Source organism: Halichoerus grypus, chromosome 4 (assembly GCF_964656455.1).
Source record: "Halichoerus grypus chromosome 4, mHalGry1.hap1.1, whole genome shotgun sequence".
Lineage (NCBI taxonomy): Eukaryota > Metazoa > Chordata > Mammalia > Carnivora > Phocidae > Halichoerus > Halichoerus grypus.
Window position 1 is genome coordinate 175,385,454 of NC_135715.1, and position 17,084 is coordinate 175,402,537.

At 48.8% G+C, this 17,084-nt stretch overlaps 1 protein-coding gene across 4 annotated transcripts in view; it reads left to right on the forward strand.

Annotated features, from left to right (window-relative positions):
• The window catches only part of STK36 (serine/threonine kinase 36), a 26,074-nt gene extending 8,990 nt beyond the window's left edge, over positions 1 to 17,084 (forward strand). For all 4 annotated transcript variants that reach the window (XM_036083059.2, XM_036083058.2, XM_036083060.2 and 1 more), the window contains 16 exons: positions 2,009 to 2,188; positions 3,198 to 3,295; positions 3,718 to 3,823; positions 5,308 to 5,458; positions 5,672 to 5,799; positions 6,329 to 6,433; positions 6,946 to 7,044; positions 7,131 to 7,219; positions 7,501 to 7,564; positions 7,756 to 7,866; positions 9,466 to 9,540; positions 9,940 to 10,114; positions 10,335 to 10,482; positions 10,685 to 10,832; positions 11,403 to 12,149; positions 13,187 to 17,084. In XM_036083059.2, coding sequence (XP_035938952.1) covers positions 2,009 to 2,188; positions 3,198 to 3,295; positions 3,718 to 3,823; positions 5,308 to 5,458; positions 5,672 to 5,799; positions 6,329 to 6,433; positions 6,946 to 7,044; positions 7,131 to 7,219; positions 7,501 to 7,564; positions 7,756 to 7,866; positions 9,466 to 9,540; positions 9,940 to 10,114; positions 10,335 to 10,482; positions 10,685 to 10,832; positions 11,403 to 12,149; positions 13,187 to 13,330 — 2,568 coding nt within the window. In that variant the 3' untranslated portion in view covers positions 13,331 to 17,084. The remainder of the gene's footprint in view (positions 1 to 2,008; positions 2,189 to 3,197; positions 3,296 to 3,717; positions 3,824 to 5,307; positions 5,459 to 5,671; positions 5,800 to 6,328; positions 6,434 to 6,945; positions 7,045 to 7,130; positions 7,220 to 7,500; positions 7,565 to 7,755; positions 7,867 to 9,465; positions 9,541 to 9,939; positions 10,115 to 10,334; positions 10,483 to 10,684; positions 10,833 to 11,402; positions 12,150 to 13,186) is intronic.

The following is a 17,084-nucleotide window of genomic DNA, read 5'->3' on the forward strand; positions in this document are numbered from 1 at the left end:
AAAATGGAGGATGTTATTAAGTACTTCTGGAATGAGAGAAAGCACTTTTCCACATAATTTTTATTGATGATGATGTGATCAGCACTGGGTGTTATACGCAACTGATAAATTACTGAACACCACATCTGAAATTAATGATGAATATATGTTGGCTAATTGAATTTAAATAAAAAAAATTTGTTGATGAAATTAAAAATATAGATATAATAAGTGTATAAGAGCTTCTGATACAGGTATACTAATGAGAAGAACGAGATTCTTTTTTAAAGGATAACAGTTCGCTTAATTGGCATTCATAATTAGTGTTGTTTATTCACCAGCTGATGGACATTTGAATTGTTTCAACTTTTTGGCTTTTATGAATAATGTCTCCATGAACATTCACATGGAAGTCTTTGTGTGGACGTACGTTTTCTTTTTTCTCCCTTGGATATCTAGGAATTGCTGGGTTGCATGGTAATTTATATTTACCATTTTAAGAAGCTGATAAACTGTTTTCCAAAGTGGCTGCCTCATTTTGCATTCCCATCAGCACTGTGTGAGGGTCTCCGTTTCTCCACATTCTTGCCAGCATGTATTGTCTGTTTTAATCATAGCCCATTCTAGTGAATGTGAAATCGTGTCTTACTGTCATTTTAATTTGCATTTTGCTAATAACTAATGTGGAGCATCTTTTCATGTGCTTATTAGCCCTTTGTATATCTTCTTTGGTGAAATATCTATTCAGTTCTTTTGCTTATTTTTAAGTTGGGTTGTTTGTCCCCTTGAGTTCTAAGAGTCCTTTGTATATTCTGGATAGGAGACCTTTATCAGATATGTGGTTTGCAAATATTTTCTCTCAGTCTATGGTTTGTTCTTTTATTTTCATAAGAGTGTTTTTTGAAGCACAAAGGTGTTGAATTTTGATGATGTCCAATTACCATTTTTTTTTCTTTTGTGGTTTATGCTTTTGGGTTATATGGAAGAAATCTTTTCCAGACCCAAAGTCTGGAAGATTTTCTCCTATGTGTTTTCTAAAAGTTTTTTAGTTGGAGCTGTAGCATTTAGGTCTCTGGCCCATTTTTTGAGTTAACTTTTTATATATAATGTGAGGTAGGGATCTAAGTTCATCTTTTTGCATGTGGCTATAGAGTCGTCCCAGCACCCTTGGTCCAAGACTCTCCTTTCCCCATTGAATTGTCTTGGCACTTTGCACCTCCCTTCTGGGCCTTCCATGCTGTCCTTGTAGTGGGTGGTAACTTCAGTAGGGAGGCAGGCGAAAGGCTCTGCCTCCAGGGTAAGTCTTGCGGAGTTGGAATTCCAGCTGAACTACCCTTCAGCTGTGTGGTAATTGACTCCTTACCTAACCTATGTAGAGGCTTTAGTCTTCTCATCTGTAAAATGGATAGTTGTTTACTGTGCACTGTGATTGTAAAGAGTAAATGAACAAATAAGTGAAAAGATTTAGAAACAGAGGATGACATATTATAAAGCACTTGATGTAAATGTTGTTCTTTTTTGAAGAGTAACTTTTTAAAGAATAACCTTTAAAAGTATCATAGTGCCCTTATCTTGCAGGTTATATATAAATAAGTGACGGACTGGATTTGGCCTGTGGGTCATAGTTAGTCAAGTCTTGATCTAGAGTTAGATAATTCGTTTTATCTGTTTGGAGTTGAATGACATTGTTTTGTGTCTGTTGTTTTAATCTTTGGAAGTATGTGCATGTGTGTGTGTGCATGCGTGCGTGCCTGTGTGTGTGTGTTTAAGGCGAAGGGCTGGGGAAGGGAGCGAGCAGATAGGAATGACACTGGGTCCCACAGAGACTGAGGGGAGGTCCCCTTTCCCTTGGTCACTTCCCTGGCTCTCTTTCCCTTTTTCTCTGTTCTCCTTCCCTGGGTTTTAGAGTCCCAAAGAAAGGAGTGAGAACATTTGGTCTGCTTTGCCAGCTCCTTGGGGACTGGTATTTGTCACCCTCCTTTTCCCTCTGATAATATCGATTACTATGTGTTTCCCTCACATCACCCAGATCCTGAAAGGCATGCTGGAGGGTGCATCCCGTATCCTTCCGGCACTCCGAGTCCTGAGCAGTCTTCTGTCTAGCTGCAGTGACTCCATTCCCTTGTACTCCTTCTGCCGCGAGGCGGGGCTCCCCGGGCTCCTGCTCAGCCTGCTCAGACACAGCCAGGAATGCAACAGTATCCAGCAGGTAAGCCCTACGCAGGGAGCCTGGGAACCTCGGAAGACATATAGGAGTTTCTTCACCTTGGATCTCTCTTCTTCAAATTTCCTCTTCTTCAATTTCTTCACCTTGGATTTCTATTCGGCCCCCCGCATTTTCTTTTCTTTCCTCCTGTCTAGTTAGTAGATCATGAGTTGCAAACTCTGCTGCCCTCTGAGGCCAGACAGATCCTGTCAGGCGGGGAAGTAGAGTCTGTGTGATCATATGAGTAGTGGGGAGTACGATAAACTGGAGAGCTTGTGCCCAAGCTGAATGTAACATCCCCTCAGTTCCAGCTCACTGCTGCCCATAAGAACATGGGCCCAGTGTTACCAGATCTTCCAGTTTTCTAAGAGAAGCTAGAAATCCAAATTTGTATGCACAGTTTCCCAATCTTTAGAGCGCTGTGTTTTGGAATGTTAAATCCTAGGCTTTCGTTGCCCTGATTTTATAGAACAGAGTACTGAAATTCAGAGATTCACCAACTTATACACAGGCACTAACTTGTAAATGGTCTCAGGGACGATGAGTGGAGGAGCTAGGATTGAGGCTCAGTGTGTCTGAGGCTGAGTCCCTCCCTCCCCCTACTGTGTTCTGCTGTGGCCGAGCTGAGAGGACAGAATACTGAAACGTTTAATGGGGCCTCAGCTCAGGCAGCTGAAAGCTGCATTCTGCTCATGAGTACTAACCTTGAGTGTTTTTAAGGAGTTTAGAGAAGAATTTAAGCTATTTTGAAAAACAGAGCCTCCTAAACTCCTAAATCCTATTCCGGCCACACAGGACACATTTTCAGGCTGCTTATTGCCCACTGGCCGCCACTTTGTGACCTCTAGATTTCCCCTTTCTGTCCGGACGCTCTCTTCCCTCTGCCCCTTCCTGTTTGGTCAACCTGCCTGGATATTGGACACCTTTTTTTCTTTTTTTTTCTTTAATGCTTTTTCTCTTCTTCGTCTCCATCCTCTCCATTGCCCTTATTCTCTGTCCTCTTGCCTGGCAGCAATGTTGGTATGGGACCTTCTCACGGGACCTGATGGCTGTGATCCAGGCCTACTTTGCCTGTACCTTCAATCTGGAGAGGAGCCAGACAGGTGACAGGTGGGATGAGAGCCAGCTTTGGTCCGTTGGCCACTTTGGCTTCAATTTCTACCCCCATTTCTTCCCCTCTCTGTTAGGAAGAGGCTAAGTAAGGAGAAGCCGACAGGTTAGGGATCAGCTGACTGACCACTGAGGGTCTAGCTAATCCTCCTAAGGACCCTGAGACCCCTCTAAGTTCACCCCAAGACTTGCAGGTTCTAAGGGTCACCATACACTAAATGGAAGGGTCACAATAGGAATAACCTAGAGAAAATGGCAAAGAAGGGGCTAGGAGGGTGTGTATAGAAGACTGTGTGTGTGTTTAGTAGGGGAGAGGGGAGGGAGCATTCTGAGATGTTCCTTTGCAGAGATTCTCCTACCTGCCCAGAACTGACCCATTTACCACATGTGGGCTTTTAGAGAGATGGGCTATTTTTCCCCAGCCTACAGGTGTTTCAGGAGGCTGCCAACCTCTTTCTGGACCTGTTGGGGAAACTGCTGGCCCAACCAGATGACTCTGAGCAGACCTTGCGGAGGGATAGCCTTATGGTAATCTGCGCCCTTGTCCAGATTTCTGTCTTCGACGTATTTCCCCGTGTTTCTCCCTTCCCCTTTCTTATAACTATACAGGGTTAGGTCAAGGTAATACAACAGACATTTACCGACTATGTGCCATATGAGTAAGAGAAAGTCCCCATCTTCAAGGGACTAGAAATAGTCTAGTAGGGGAGATGAAAAATGATCAAGGACAATAGCGTGAGAAGTACATTAGAACTTCCATAAAACTTGTATGAAATACAGAAGCACCACTGAAGAAGATATGATTAATGCTACTTGGAGAGTCATAGAAGAAGTCTTGAAGGAAATCATCTTTGCTAGGATTTGAAGAACTCATAGAAGTTTGCCAGATGGGTGAGGCAGGAAGTAGGGAGGACAGTCCAGGCAGAAGGAGTAGCATATATAAAGATCTAGAGGCATTAAGCACTGTGGCCTATTTCAGGGAACCACAAGTTGAAGTATTCCTTTTTAAAGAGACTTGCAGATGGGCTAGTATTTCCCAAACTTATTTGTCCTGTGGACCAGTAAACTAGTGGGTTCTCATCCCTGGACTGTGGAGGTGAGGGACCGGAGAATGGAGGATTGAGCAAGAGGATAGCTGAGTTCTGACTGATCTCAGAGGAGACAGTTAGGAACATCAGCAAGGAAGTAAGCAATTGCCTAGTCATTGTTCAAACTGGCAGTGGGGGACACAGATCTGGACTGCATTTCTGCTTCCAACTAGCAGTCCATTCAAACTCTTCTAGTCTGAGAGCCTATTTTTAACATCCCTCACCCTTTCGAGTCAGGAAGCTTTTCCAATGCCTAACCTAAATTTTGGCCATCAGCAACTTATGTTATTGGCCAGCCTTTATCCTATATGTCACTGTGCAGCGACTGCATAGGGAGTTTGGAATAAACACCCCACCTCCCGAAATTCTGAACCAGTAGGACTGGGTTGGGAGGGACCCAGGAATCCCCAGGAATTCTCATACTCATGGTCCATAGATAACACTTTGAGGAACATTATCTAGGAGGCAGCTGATGAGAGAATAGAAGGATTGACACCTAAAATTGCCATTCTTTAAAACGTGAGGGTGGGGCGCCTGGGTGGCTCAGTCGTTAAGCGTCTGTCTTCGGCTCAGGTCATGATCCCAGGGTCCTGGGATCGAGTCCCACATCGGGCTCCCTGCTCAGCGGGAAGCCTGCTTCTCCCTCTCCCACTCCCCCTGCTTGTGTTCCTGCTCTCGCTGTCTCTCTCTGTCAAATAAATAAATAAAATCTTTAAAAAAAAAAAAAGATTTAAAAAAAAAGAAAAATAAAACGTGAGGGTGATTATAATGCATTTTCTGTGCAAGGAACACTTTTAATGGCACCGCTGGTCCCTCTGGGTTTTCTCCCTTTTGCTTAGGTTCTCTGGGGGATTCTTGCTCCTTACCCTAAGCCCCGTCAATTTTCTGCTGCCCTCATGTCAACCCCGTCCTTGTCTCCCTTAGTGCTTTACTGTTCTGTGTGAAGCCATGGATGGGAACAGCTGGTCTGTCTCCAAAGCCTTTTACTCCAGCCTGCTGACGACTCAGCGGGCGGTGCTGGACGGGCTGCTCCACGGCTTGACAGTTCCCCAGCTCCCTTTCCACACACCCCCAGGTAACCAGAGTAGGGCGCGGAGGTTCTCTTGACTCCAGAGCAACTCTGGCTCTGCGCCCCCCCCACCCCTGCCTCGACTGCCATTGTCTTGAATAATGCCTGGCATTTAGTGAGCGCTCAGTAACTAACTGTGTGCTATGTGCTAAAAGAATGAACCGGGAGCTGAGAGAAGCGACCAGACCACACCCTGCGTTCTTTGCCCTTTCTCTATAGGAGCCCCCCAAGTGAGCCAGCCTCTGCGGGAGCAGAGCGAGGATCTGCCTGGAGCCATGTCCTCTGCGTTGGCAGCCGTCTGCACTGCTCCAGTGGGGCTGCCCAGCTGCTGGGAAGCCAAGGAGCAGGTCCGAGCTGCAGTGTCTGCTTCCTCTCGTCCGAGTTGCTGGAGATGAGGAAGCTGGCCTCAGTTTCTCAGAAAGGCAGAAAAACAAGCCTTTATACTTCTCCTTACTCTGTACTTCCAGCAACAGATGCTCCTACCCTGGGTCGGGGCCACTTGTAGAACATGATGTCACCAAGATCCCAGAGCCCTTGGCCAGCTGGTTAGAGAGCTCAGTGACAAACTGCCCATGTGGCAGGGTGGCTGATCCGAAGCCACCCGTGATGCTTCCTCAACGGCTCAGGATTTAGATTTCCTGCCCCCTTTTGGCCAGCAACACTTTCCTCTGTACCTGCCTACACTAGGGCTAAACTAGGCCATGACCTTTGGTTCTCCACTGGCCATGAGGACTAGGGATGGGATGGGGTCTGAGGTTCCTGGTGAATCTGAGGGAGAGTGGCTAGCAAGGCATTGAGAAACCTGATTCGTTGGAGATAGAGGAATAGGATGGGAATCATGGGAATGGGATGGAGGCTTCACGTATGTTCCTACAGATCTCTCGGCATTTGGCGAATCAGCTCACTGAAGACAGCAACCAACTGAGGCCGTCCCTTATCTCTGGCTTGCAGCATCCCATCCTGTGCCTCCACCTTCTCAAGGTACTGCCTGTCCAAAACCCTTGGGACTTCAGATTTCTTTTCTTTTCTTTTCTTTTTTTTTTTTAGGGGGGAAGGGACAGAGGGAGAGGGAGAATCTTCAGCAGGCTCCGCGCTGGGTGTGGGACTCGGGGCTGGATCTCATGACCCTGAGATCATGACCTGAGCTGAAATCAAGAGTCGGACGCTTCACCGACTGAGCCACCCAGGCGCCCCAGATTTCTTTTCAATCCCCAGGACTGAGAGAGAGAGAAAGAAAGACACTGAGAAAGACAAAAGACCCCAGAGGGTCCCTTTCTGCTTTTAAATCTATTCCACTGAGATGACCCCACTGTCAGCCAGTCCCCTCCAGAGCCTAGAAGTAGCCCGATCTCACTGTCCTATAGCAAGAGGTGGAAGTGGCCTGGACTTCTCTACTACCTCCACGGTGGATGCTAGATCTGTTGAGAGGCCAGCTTGCTTCTCAGCTCAGGGGCTGCTGAGCCTCACTGACAGACTGCTTCCCCTTTCCTCAGGTTCTTTACTCCTGCTGCCACGTCAGTGAGCGCCTGTGCCATCTTCTAGGGCACGAGCCCCTGGCCTTGGAGTCACTGTTGATGTTGGTCCAGGGCAAGGTAGGCCAGCAACACAGGCTGGTATATCATGGTGGCCCCGCTGTCTCAATCAGAAGTTGCTCTGCTATCTAGGGTTTCCTTTGTAGGTAAAGGTAATGGATTGGGAAGAGTCTACTGAAGTAGCACTCTACCTCCTCTCCCTTCTTGTCCTCCGGCTGCAAGATCTGCCTTCTGGGTAAGTCACGAAGGGGGGGTCTCTCCACTGGAATCTTCCATCCCCACAGCTCACCCTGTTATAAAATATGGGGGAATGGCACCTTGCAGCCTATCTTTAGGAGGGATTGGGATAGAGAGAGTGAAGTCTTCTCTGCAAAGAGCAGACCTAGCTTCCCACCAACTCTGTGTCTTGGTGGGGGTTGTACAGCCTCTGGGGAGAGTGCCGTCCAGCAGGGAGGGAGGCCACTCGCCAGCCTCCTTTTCCCTGGCTGCACCCTTTGATGTATCTCCTTTTTCCAGAATGGAGAAGCTGGGCAACGAGATTGCTACTCTTTTTACCCATTCACACATCGTCTCTCTCGTGGTGAGTTTTCAGCTTTCTTCTTCCTCCCCTTTTCACCCTGCCATCCAGCCCTTCGGGGAGCACGGGGGTCACTGTCCCAGTAGCAGCTGGTTCTGAGGCTGTCCGTGGGGCCGGACGGAGACGTAAATCCTCTCTGCCTGTCCTGCCTGCTGTGCAGGTTCAGACACTCTTTCTCCTCTGGCTCCTCTCAGAGTGCAGCAGCCTGTCTGTTGGGACAACTCGGTCAGCAAGGGGTGACCTTCGACCTCCAGCCTGTGGAGTGGATTGCAGCAGCCTCACACGCTCTGTCTGCCCCTGCGGAGGTGAGGCGGGCCGGGGAGGACACAGACCTCTCTGACCAGACCCAGGACTCCATTCAGGGGAAAAGACTGAAGCACCAGCCCGCCTGGGGCAAACCAAGGGGTGGGAAGGGAGCCAAGGGGTCTTTCCTTTCCTCTGTGTCTGCCCCCAGATAACAGCCCCCTCTGAGCCCAGACTCGCAGGCAAGGAAGGAGAGAGGGAGGGGGACCCGAGTTACCTGAGGATGAGATTTCCCTGCCTGCTCTAGTCCCCTCCTCCAGCAGCTCCTGCTCCTGTTGTTTAGGTCTTTTCAGAAGCTTCATCTCTTCCCCTCTGCCTGCAGTTTGCACTCCCTGGCCCCCTCATTCTCCTTAACTGAGGTGGAAAAGGTGGCTGGCATCCTGAGAACTCTTCAGGAATCCCGTCCACCGTGTAGCCTCCTTTCCACTTTCTCCTTTTCCAGGCCTTCCCCCCTCCTCCTTTTTAGATACTTTGGAATCTGTATTTCTCTCATTCTGTAAAAAGAAGGATAGACTTCATATTCAGATGATTGTCATCCTTACAGACACAGAATTCCTTATAACTTAAAAGCACTTCACCTGTTATCCCACAACATGCTTGAAAGAGAGACACATGAAATGTAATGATACTCACCTGCTTTTTCCAGATGAAGTTGAACTTCAGAGAGGTGGTAGGGATGGCATTACCATTCATCCAGGAGCCCCAGTCAGAAACCTGGGAGTCCTCATAGACTGTGCCCTCTGCTCCATTATTCCGCCATCTAGATGGTTCCCCCAGGCCCCATGTGCTCTGCCTTCCTGTCATCTCTCAGATCTTTTGCTGCCTGCCACCATTATGGTCCTGCCTTAGTTTGTGGGCATATCATCGATCTTGCACTGTGGCGCTTGCCTGCTGAAGGATCTCTTTTCTAGACTCTCTCCTCTCCAGTCCATTCTCTTCACTGCCACCAGGGTGAGCTTTCTTAAAAGTCCAGTCATTTGTTCAACCAGTAAGTACTTAGCACAGAAATGTGTATTGAGTACCAGACACTATTCTGGGCTCTGAGGATACTGCAGTGAATAAAAGAGATAAAAATCTTGCCCATGTGGACGTTGCATAAGTCCTCAGTGGCTTCGCACTGTTTCCGGGATAAAGTCCAGACTCCTTTACCTTCTCCTCAGAGCTCATCTATTTCCTCTGGGCTCTATAATCTTGTTACACCAGGACTTACCACTTCCAAAGGTCACAGTCATCGTTCATGAGCTGCTTTATTTATGCTATGCGTTCTACTTGGAATGCTGTCCCTTCCTACCACCTCCTTCTCTTGACTGCCTTTTAAACTTCTAATTCATCAGTGTTCTACCTCCAGAAAGTAGAGTTAGGCCCTCTCCACTGTGTCTCCACCCCCACCCCCACCCCAGCCTCTTGTCTAGCAAGTATCTTCCTACCCTACCAGTCTATGTGTCTTTGGGACAGAGGTAGTCATTGAATGAATAGTCAGGAACCAAGACTCCTAAGTCCAGAAGAGCTCTCCCCACTGCCCTGGGCTGAGGAAGAGCTCTTTCTGCCTGACCAGGAGTTGCATGCACAGGACCTGCATGCTCCCTGCCTCTCTGCAACAGGTCCGGCTGACCCCACCAGGTAGCTGTGGATTCTACGACGGCCTCCTCATCCTCCTGCTGCACCTCCTCACCCAGGTATGGGTGCCTCCTAGGCTAATGAGCTGCTAGACAATAGGAATGAAGAAGCAACCCATACTCGCCTCTTCAGTCAAATTAGGGTGCTCATGATAGCCTTCGAATGGGCCCACCTGCCCTCAGCACGGACCCTTTCTGGGGAATCACAGCTGCCTCCCTCAGGATTCAGTGGGGGAGGAGAGCCATAATTCCCTGGTTTCCAGCAGACACACACATGGGTTAAGATGTGAGAAGAAAGGAACTCAGACACTAGGGAAATCCCAGGTTTTTGGGAAAATAGAGGAATTATTTCTAGGACTCTCTTTCCTTGGAGGTCAGGGATAAGAGTGGGGGGGAAAAAAGGCATTTTGAGGCCTGACTTCGACCTCCCTACCCACCCTCCTTCAATTTCCTCTCCAGCCAGGGAAGGGTAGCCTGATAAGGGACGTGGTTAGCTCAGAAATGTGGACCATTCTGTGGCACCGCTTCTCCATGGCCCTAAGGCTCCCCGAGGTGGTGTCTCCACCGGAAGAGGAGCCGTCGCTGTCTAGGCCACAAAACCCAGAGCCAGACTGGACGCTGATCTCACCCCAAGGTATCTTTCCATCGGCATGGCCTCCGTTGTAGGGCCAAAGTGTTGATCCCTCTTCAAGAGGAGGAGATTGCCGCGACCATTGCCACCTGGGAAGAGGATGGCGCGGGCCACGCTGGGTGGGAAAGGGACTAAGCAAGTGGAAGCCCCGGGAGCCCTGGAGAGGCAGGAGCACCTAGGCCTCTTGCCTGCCCCACTGGGTCTCCATTCTGGGTGTTTCCAGGTGTGGCAGCCCTGCTGAGCCTGGCCGTGGCCACCTTCACCCAGGAGCCCCAGTTATGCCTGAGCCACCTGTCGCAGCGTGGAAGTATCCTCATGTCCACCCTGAAGCATCTGCTTTCCCCCAGCTTCCTGCATCAGCTGGGCCGGGCGTGAGTCAGAGCTGGAGGAGAGAGTCTGCAGGGCGGGGTGGGGAGGGGGAGTCAGGAGAGCTGTCGCTGAGAACACGAGCTATGAGGGGAGCAGTGGGATGGGTGAGGTTGGGCAAGTGGAGCCGGGATTTGAGAAGGGGGCGGAGAATGGTAAAGGGCGGGTGAGCAAACCAAGTCGGGCCTTCCACGCTGCCCTCCTTAGGCCTCACGGGTCTGAGTTTCTGCCGCTCGTGGTGCTGTCTGTCTGCCAGCTCCTCTGCTTCCCCTTCGCCCTGGATGTGGACGACGACCTCCTCGGAGGTGTCTTGGCTGACTTTGGGGCCTCAGAAGTCGCAGCCCACCTGCTTCAGGTACTTGGGAAGCTCCTCAGGCGCGACAGTCGGGGAGGAGGATGGCCAACCCTGTGTACTCGAATTCACTTGCCAACAGCTCCAAGGCTCTCCTGGGCCCCGGGGAGAGTGGAGGGTCTGACTCCATCTAAGGGCTGGGAGTGGAGAAAGCATCCAGGCCTGAGCAGAGGCATTGTTTGGAGCTGGGGTTGGCACCCCACCCCCATCAGTCCCTCATCTGGATCCGTTGGAGCTCCGTGGGGAGGACATCCCAGTCTAGGCACTGGATACTCAGCTCCTCAGCCAGGAATCACCTCTCTGGCAATTCTTGGCACTAAGCAGTGGGCCTCTGAAAGCAGAGCGAGCGCGTCCTTGCAGAGCAAGGAATGATCTTGTACCTGTTCTCCTGGGCTCCACCCTGGGTCTCACGTGGCAGGCTTGGGTCAGGTCTTCCGGTTCTCTGTGGTATTTCGCAGCATAGCTTGGCTTTTCTCTCTGCCAGAGCTTGGGCTCCTTCGAGCTACCTCACTGTAGTGAGTGCTCCCTCTCCCTGAACCCGTTTTGCCTACTGCCCTGCCCCTCTGTCCCCAGGTCTGCTGTCACCATCTTCCGCTGCCTCAAGTTGAGTTGCCTGTCAGTCTCCTCACACGCCTGGCCCTTATGGATCCCACCTCTCTCAACCAGTTTGTGACCGCGGTGGCTGCCTCCCCTAGACCTGTCATCTCCTTCCTCTCAGTTGCCCTCCTGGGTGACCAGCCACTGCTAACCTCCGACCTTCTCTCCCTGCTGGCCCACACAGCCCGAGTGCTGTCTCCCAGCCACTTGTCCTTTATCCAAGAACTCCTGGCCGGCTCTGATGAATCCTACCGGCCCCTGCGGAGTCTCCTGGGCCACCCAGAGAATTCTGTGCGGGCCCGCACATACGGGCTCCTGGGACACTTGCTGCAACACAGCATGGCCCTGCGTGGGGCGCTGCAGAGCCAGGCGGGGCTGCTCAGCCTCCTGCTGGTGGGGCTTGGAGACAAGGACCCGGCTGTGCGGCGCAGTGCCACCTTTGCTGTGGGCAACGCAGCCTACCAGGCTGGTCCCCTGGGGCCTGCCTTGGCTGCTGCCGTACCTGGTATGACCCAGCTGCTTGGAGACCCTCAGGCTGGCATCCGGCGCAATGCCGCGTCGGCTCTGGGCAACTTGGGGCCTGAGGGGCTGGGGGCAGAGCTGTTACAGTGCCAAGTACCCCAGCGGCTCCTAGAGATGGCGTGTGGAGACCCCCAGCTAAATGTGAAGGAGGCCGCCCTCATTGCCCTCCGGAGCCTCCGACAGGAGCCCTGCATCCATCAGGTACGCCCCTGGGGACTCGTGGACCACGGCGATGGGGTTGTATTTCACAACATCTTTCTGAGGTAGTCTTTTAAGGAATCGGGACACCCATAAATCCCCTTGTCCGGAAGTGGGAGATGACACACTCATCTCCCATCTCCCACCCTGGAGAAGGGAAGGAGTGCAGGAGAGGGCTCCGATGAGTGGGAAGTTCCTGGGATCTCAAGGACCAGGCTTTCTGTCTTGCTGTGTGGGATGGAGGTGAGGACACACTAGGCCATGTTGAGGCATAGAGGGATTTCATCCTGGGGGCCGTGAAGCGGCTAACTGTCTTTTTTCAGCCCTCACCATGTGACAAGCAGCATGCTAAGCATTTTACCTTTGTTACTTAGTTGAAGCTATTATAGTCCTCATTTTGCAGGTGAGGACACTGAGGCACTAAGAATTTTAAGAACTTGTCCAAGTTACAAAGCTAGTTTGGGGAATTGGACTTCTGAGCTCAAGGGTCTGAGTCCTGAGCCCCATAGCTTAACCACTGCTTTATCCTGCTTTTTCTGCCCGGTATATGAAGTAGCCGAATGGAAATCACACATCTACCTATGATAAGGCTAAACGTCCAAATTATTATAGTGCGATGTGGTAGCATTGGATGGTGCATGCGGAACAGACATTTTGACAGGGTGGCGATGATAGAAATTATAGGATTTTCTGGCAATCCCTGGGGGGGAATAACGAAAAGGATTCTCGGTGGTAACGAGGTTAAGGCCCACTGGTTAGGACCCATGGCTGGGAATCGCGCTTTTGACTGAGTATCAGCACAGCATGTATTAACCCTTCTTGGGGCCAAGCCCGTGGATCCCTTGGTGCCTTGATTTCATGGTGTATAACCAAAGTGAATGGGAGTAGACCTCCGGTCTTGATGAGCCCCGTCTCCACCATTTCTCTTTCCCCACCCAATCTAGACTGAGTCGCCAAAAGCCCGTTTTCTTTTTCTTTCTTTTGTAGAGTGGGAATTGCTGGGCCATGTCGTGTTCTGTCATCTGCTCTCTGTCCCACAGGTGCTGGTGTCCCTGGGGGCCAGTGAGCGATTAGCCATGCTCTCTTTGGGGAATCAGTTACTGGCGCCCAGCAGCCCCCGGCCTGCCTCTGCCAGACACTGCAGGAAGCTCATTCACCTCCTGAGGCCAACCCACAGCACGTGATCTCAGATTCCTGTGGTCCGTCCTCCAGCCTTTGTGGCCCCCTTATTGCCAACCTCTCCTTTTTCTACCATACGAGCCACCAACTCAACCAAGAGCTAAGGAGACTAAAAAAAAGAGATAAGCTGCAAGTCAACTGATTTGAGAACGAGAAACTAGAAGAGATTTATGTATAAAGCTCCCTCCTTTCCCCAGATACTGATTTCAACCAGTAAACGTCATTGATGTTGGTGCCAGAGAAGATTCCTTCCTTTTCTACATCGAAGGCTCTTTCTCCGATCATGTGTCTTTAATCTCAAGAACATGTCTCCTGGATGTCAGGGAGGCATCTTCTATCTGAGAGCTCTCTTCCTTTCTGGAGCTCCTATAATCCTTCCAGCAGGTTCCTGCCTTAGTGCACTGGCCCCAGGACAGTGATGAGGACAGAGCCTGTCTCCTCTCTAGGTGATAAATGCCATCAGTCCCTGCTGTGGATGGTTCTCTGACCCGTAGCCCACATTCCCATCCATGGGTTAGGGTGGAGAGTCTTTTCTTTCTTTCTTTCTTTCTTTCTTTCTTTCTTTCTTTCTTTCTTTCTTTCTTTCTTCCTTCCTTCCTTCCTTCCTTCCTTTCTTTCCTTTCCTTTCCTTTCCTTTCCTTTCCTTTCCTTTCCTTTCTTTCTTTTTCCTTTCCTTTCCTTTCCTTCCTTTTTTCCTTTCCCTCCCTCCTGCCTGTCTTCCTTCCTCTTTCTTTCTCTCTCTCTCTTTCTTTCTTGCCTTCTTGCCTTCCTACCTTCCTTCTGCTCATCCTTCCTCTGTTTGTAAACCCTTGTCATAAAAGGTATACCTCACCTTACTTGGAGCTGCCAGGGTAAGAGGTTGGGGGGCTCAGCTCCTCTCTCAGCTGCTGCGTGGTGTTGCAAGCACTCGTGTCCTGTTCACAAAAGATCCTGTTTGGGAGCTTATTTATTCTATCTCTTTCTGCCTTCCAGCTTCTTCCATCCCAGATGAGCTACATGTGATCACCTATTTCCAAGCCAGGGCCAGTGGAGCTGAAATAGGGAGGGATAGGATTAAACAGAGAGGTACATTGGATTGCTTTGTGATCTCAGCCTGACTGACGAGTTTTGATGTTTGATGTAGTTTCAATGTTTGGGAAGCCCAGCTGCTTGAGAAGGGCAACTGTTTATGGACATTGTGCATTTTACCAGAAAGAGATGTTTGGCAGACCCATTAGTTAGAGTCGTGATCCAGCTGGAAACATACTAGAAAGCTTAAACCTTGCAACAAGCTTCCCAGAGCTCTGATTTCTCCATCTGTAAAATGGGGAGACTACTTTTTGTCCTTCCTAAATTCCACTTGTTTTTGAAATGAAAGATGAGTAAAGTGTCCTTAATTTTTTTTAAAGATTTTATTTATTTATTAGAGAGAGAGAGAGTGTGTGTGTGTGCGCGCACACGCGAGTCAGGGGAAGAGCAGAGGGAGAGGGATAAGCAGACTCTGTGCTGAGCGCAGAGCCTGAGCCTGAAATGGGGCTCGATCTCATGCCCCTGAGATCAGATCATGACTTGAGCCAAAATCAAGAGCTGAACACTCAACTGACTGAGCCACCCAGGCGCCCCATGTGCCCTTATTTTTATAAGTAATTTTATTTAGCCCTCATCTTCATTGTGCATTGTCTGTGTTTATATTTTAGCAAAAATAACATCTTTTTTTCTAGAGACCACCATAATTTCCTCCTATCCAGATTATTTCAGTTCGGTTCACCATTGAGTCCTTTCTCTATGCCAGAGGTACTGTTCTAGGCACTGGAGATAAAGCAATGTGTATTCACCATAGAGTTTCCATTCTGGGCGGGAAGACGACGAACTTAATAAAATAAGTGAATTCTGCATAGCATGTAGAGAGGTGAGAAAAGCTCTGGAGAAAAATTAAGCACAGAAAGAGGATGAGGAATGCTGAGTTGGATGGTCAGGTTAGGCCTCACTGAGATGACCTTTGAGCAAAGACTTGAAGAAGATGAGGCAACGAGCAGGGCAGCTATCTGAGGGAAAATTTGAGGCAGAGACAATAATCACTTCAAAGGCCCTGAGACAGAAGCATACCTGGTGGGCTTGAGGAGCTGTGGGGAAGGCCAGTTTGGATGCAAGATGTGAAGAAGGGGGAGAATAGTAGAGATGAGGACAGGAAGGTAGTGGGGACCAGATGTTATAAGCCTGCAGACCTAGTACTTTGAGTAAAGTAGGCATCTACTGGAGAGTTTTGACAGAGAAGAGATGTGATCTACCTTACGTTCTGAAAGATTACTCTTCATTCTCGTGTTGTGCATGGACTGTGAGGAGTGGGGGGCGGGGCTGGGAGGCAGGGTGAGTGCTTAGGAGGCTACCGTGGTACCAGTGGGATGGTGAAAAATAGATTTTGAATATATTTTGGACATGGAGCAAATAAGATTTTTTAACTGATTGGATGTGAACAAAGGAAAGTAGACAGGATAACTCCCAGATTTTTGGCCTAAGCAATTGGGAGAACGGAATTGCCGTTAACTAAAATGAGGAAGGCTATTAGTGGAGGGATAATGGGTGGGAAAATTCAAGTTCAGTTTTGAACATGTTATGTCTATTGGAAATTTTTTTTTTTTTAAGATTTTATTTATTTGACAGAGACACAGCGAGAGAGGGAACACAAGTAGAGGGAGTGGGAGAGGGAGAAGCAGGCTTCCCGACGAGCAGGGAGCCCGATGCGGGGGCTCAATCCCAGGACCTGGGGATCATGACCTGAGCTGAAGGCAGCCGCTTAACAACTGAGCCACCCAGGCGCCCCAGCTGGAAATTTTTAAACACACAAAAGTAGAGACATAAATTCAGTGAACTCTATTACGGTTCCAACAGCTGCCATATCTATTCTTTTTCTATTCAAGTATTCTATTTTATTTTTATTTTTTTTCTTCAAGTATTTGAAAATAAATCTTGGAAAACATATAATGTTACCCATAGTACTTTGGTGTATATCTTTAACAGATCAGAACTTCTGTTTTTGTTTTTAACAAAACCACAGTACTTCACTAAGACTTGTGTGGATTCAGGCAAATACAGTATTGTATTTTAAAATCTAGATTTCTTCCCCCTAAAAGATGAACTAGGAAGAATTACCTTAGGAAAGAATTATTTTTTCCCCCAAATAATTCATTAAATACTAGCTAGAAATACCATACTTGCCTGGTACATAAAAAATTTGATGTAGAGAAATTAAATATACAAACTTTTTAGGTTTTCACATAAAACAATAGTTAATCATTTCATGAGTAAGCATAATAAGAAAACACGTTTCCATCCTTGGGAGCATATAATCTAAGGGCTTAGAAATATGTAAACAATTTCACTTCATTTTATATCATTGCACAAAGTGCTGAGAGGATTTGACATGAATGGTCTGAGTAGTGCCTGGAATTCAGAGAATGTCTGGAAGGTTTGAGGATTTGTGCCTGTGTTTGGTTTTGCATGTGTGAGAGTATATGTGTTTTAACTCTTCTGGGGTGAGAAGCAGGTTAACGTTTTCAAACATTAAAAGTAGAGGGGCGCCTGGGTGGTTTAGTCATTAAGCCTCTTCCTTCCACTCGGGTCATGATCCTGGGGTCCTGGGATCGAGTCCTACATCGGGCTACCTGCTCGGGGCAGGAAGCCTGCTTCTCCCTCTCCCACTCCCCCTGCTTGTGTTGCCTCTCTCACGGTGTCTCTCTCTCTCAAATAAATAAAATCTTAAAAAAAAAAAAAAAAAAAAAG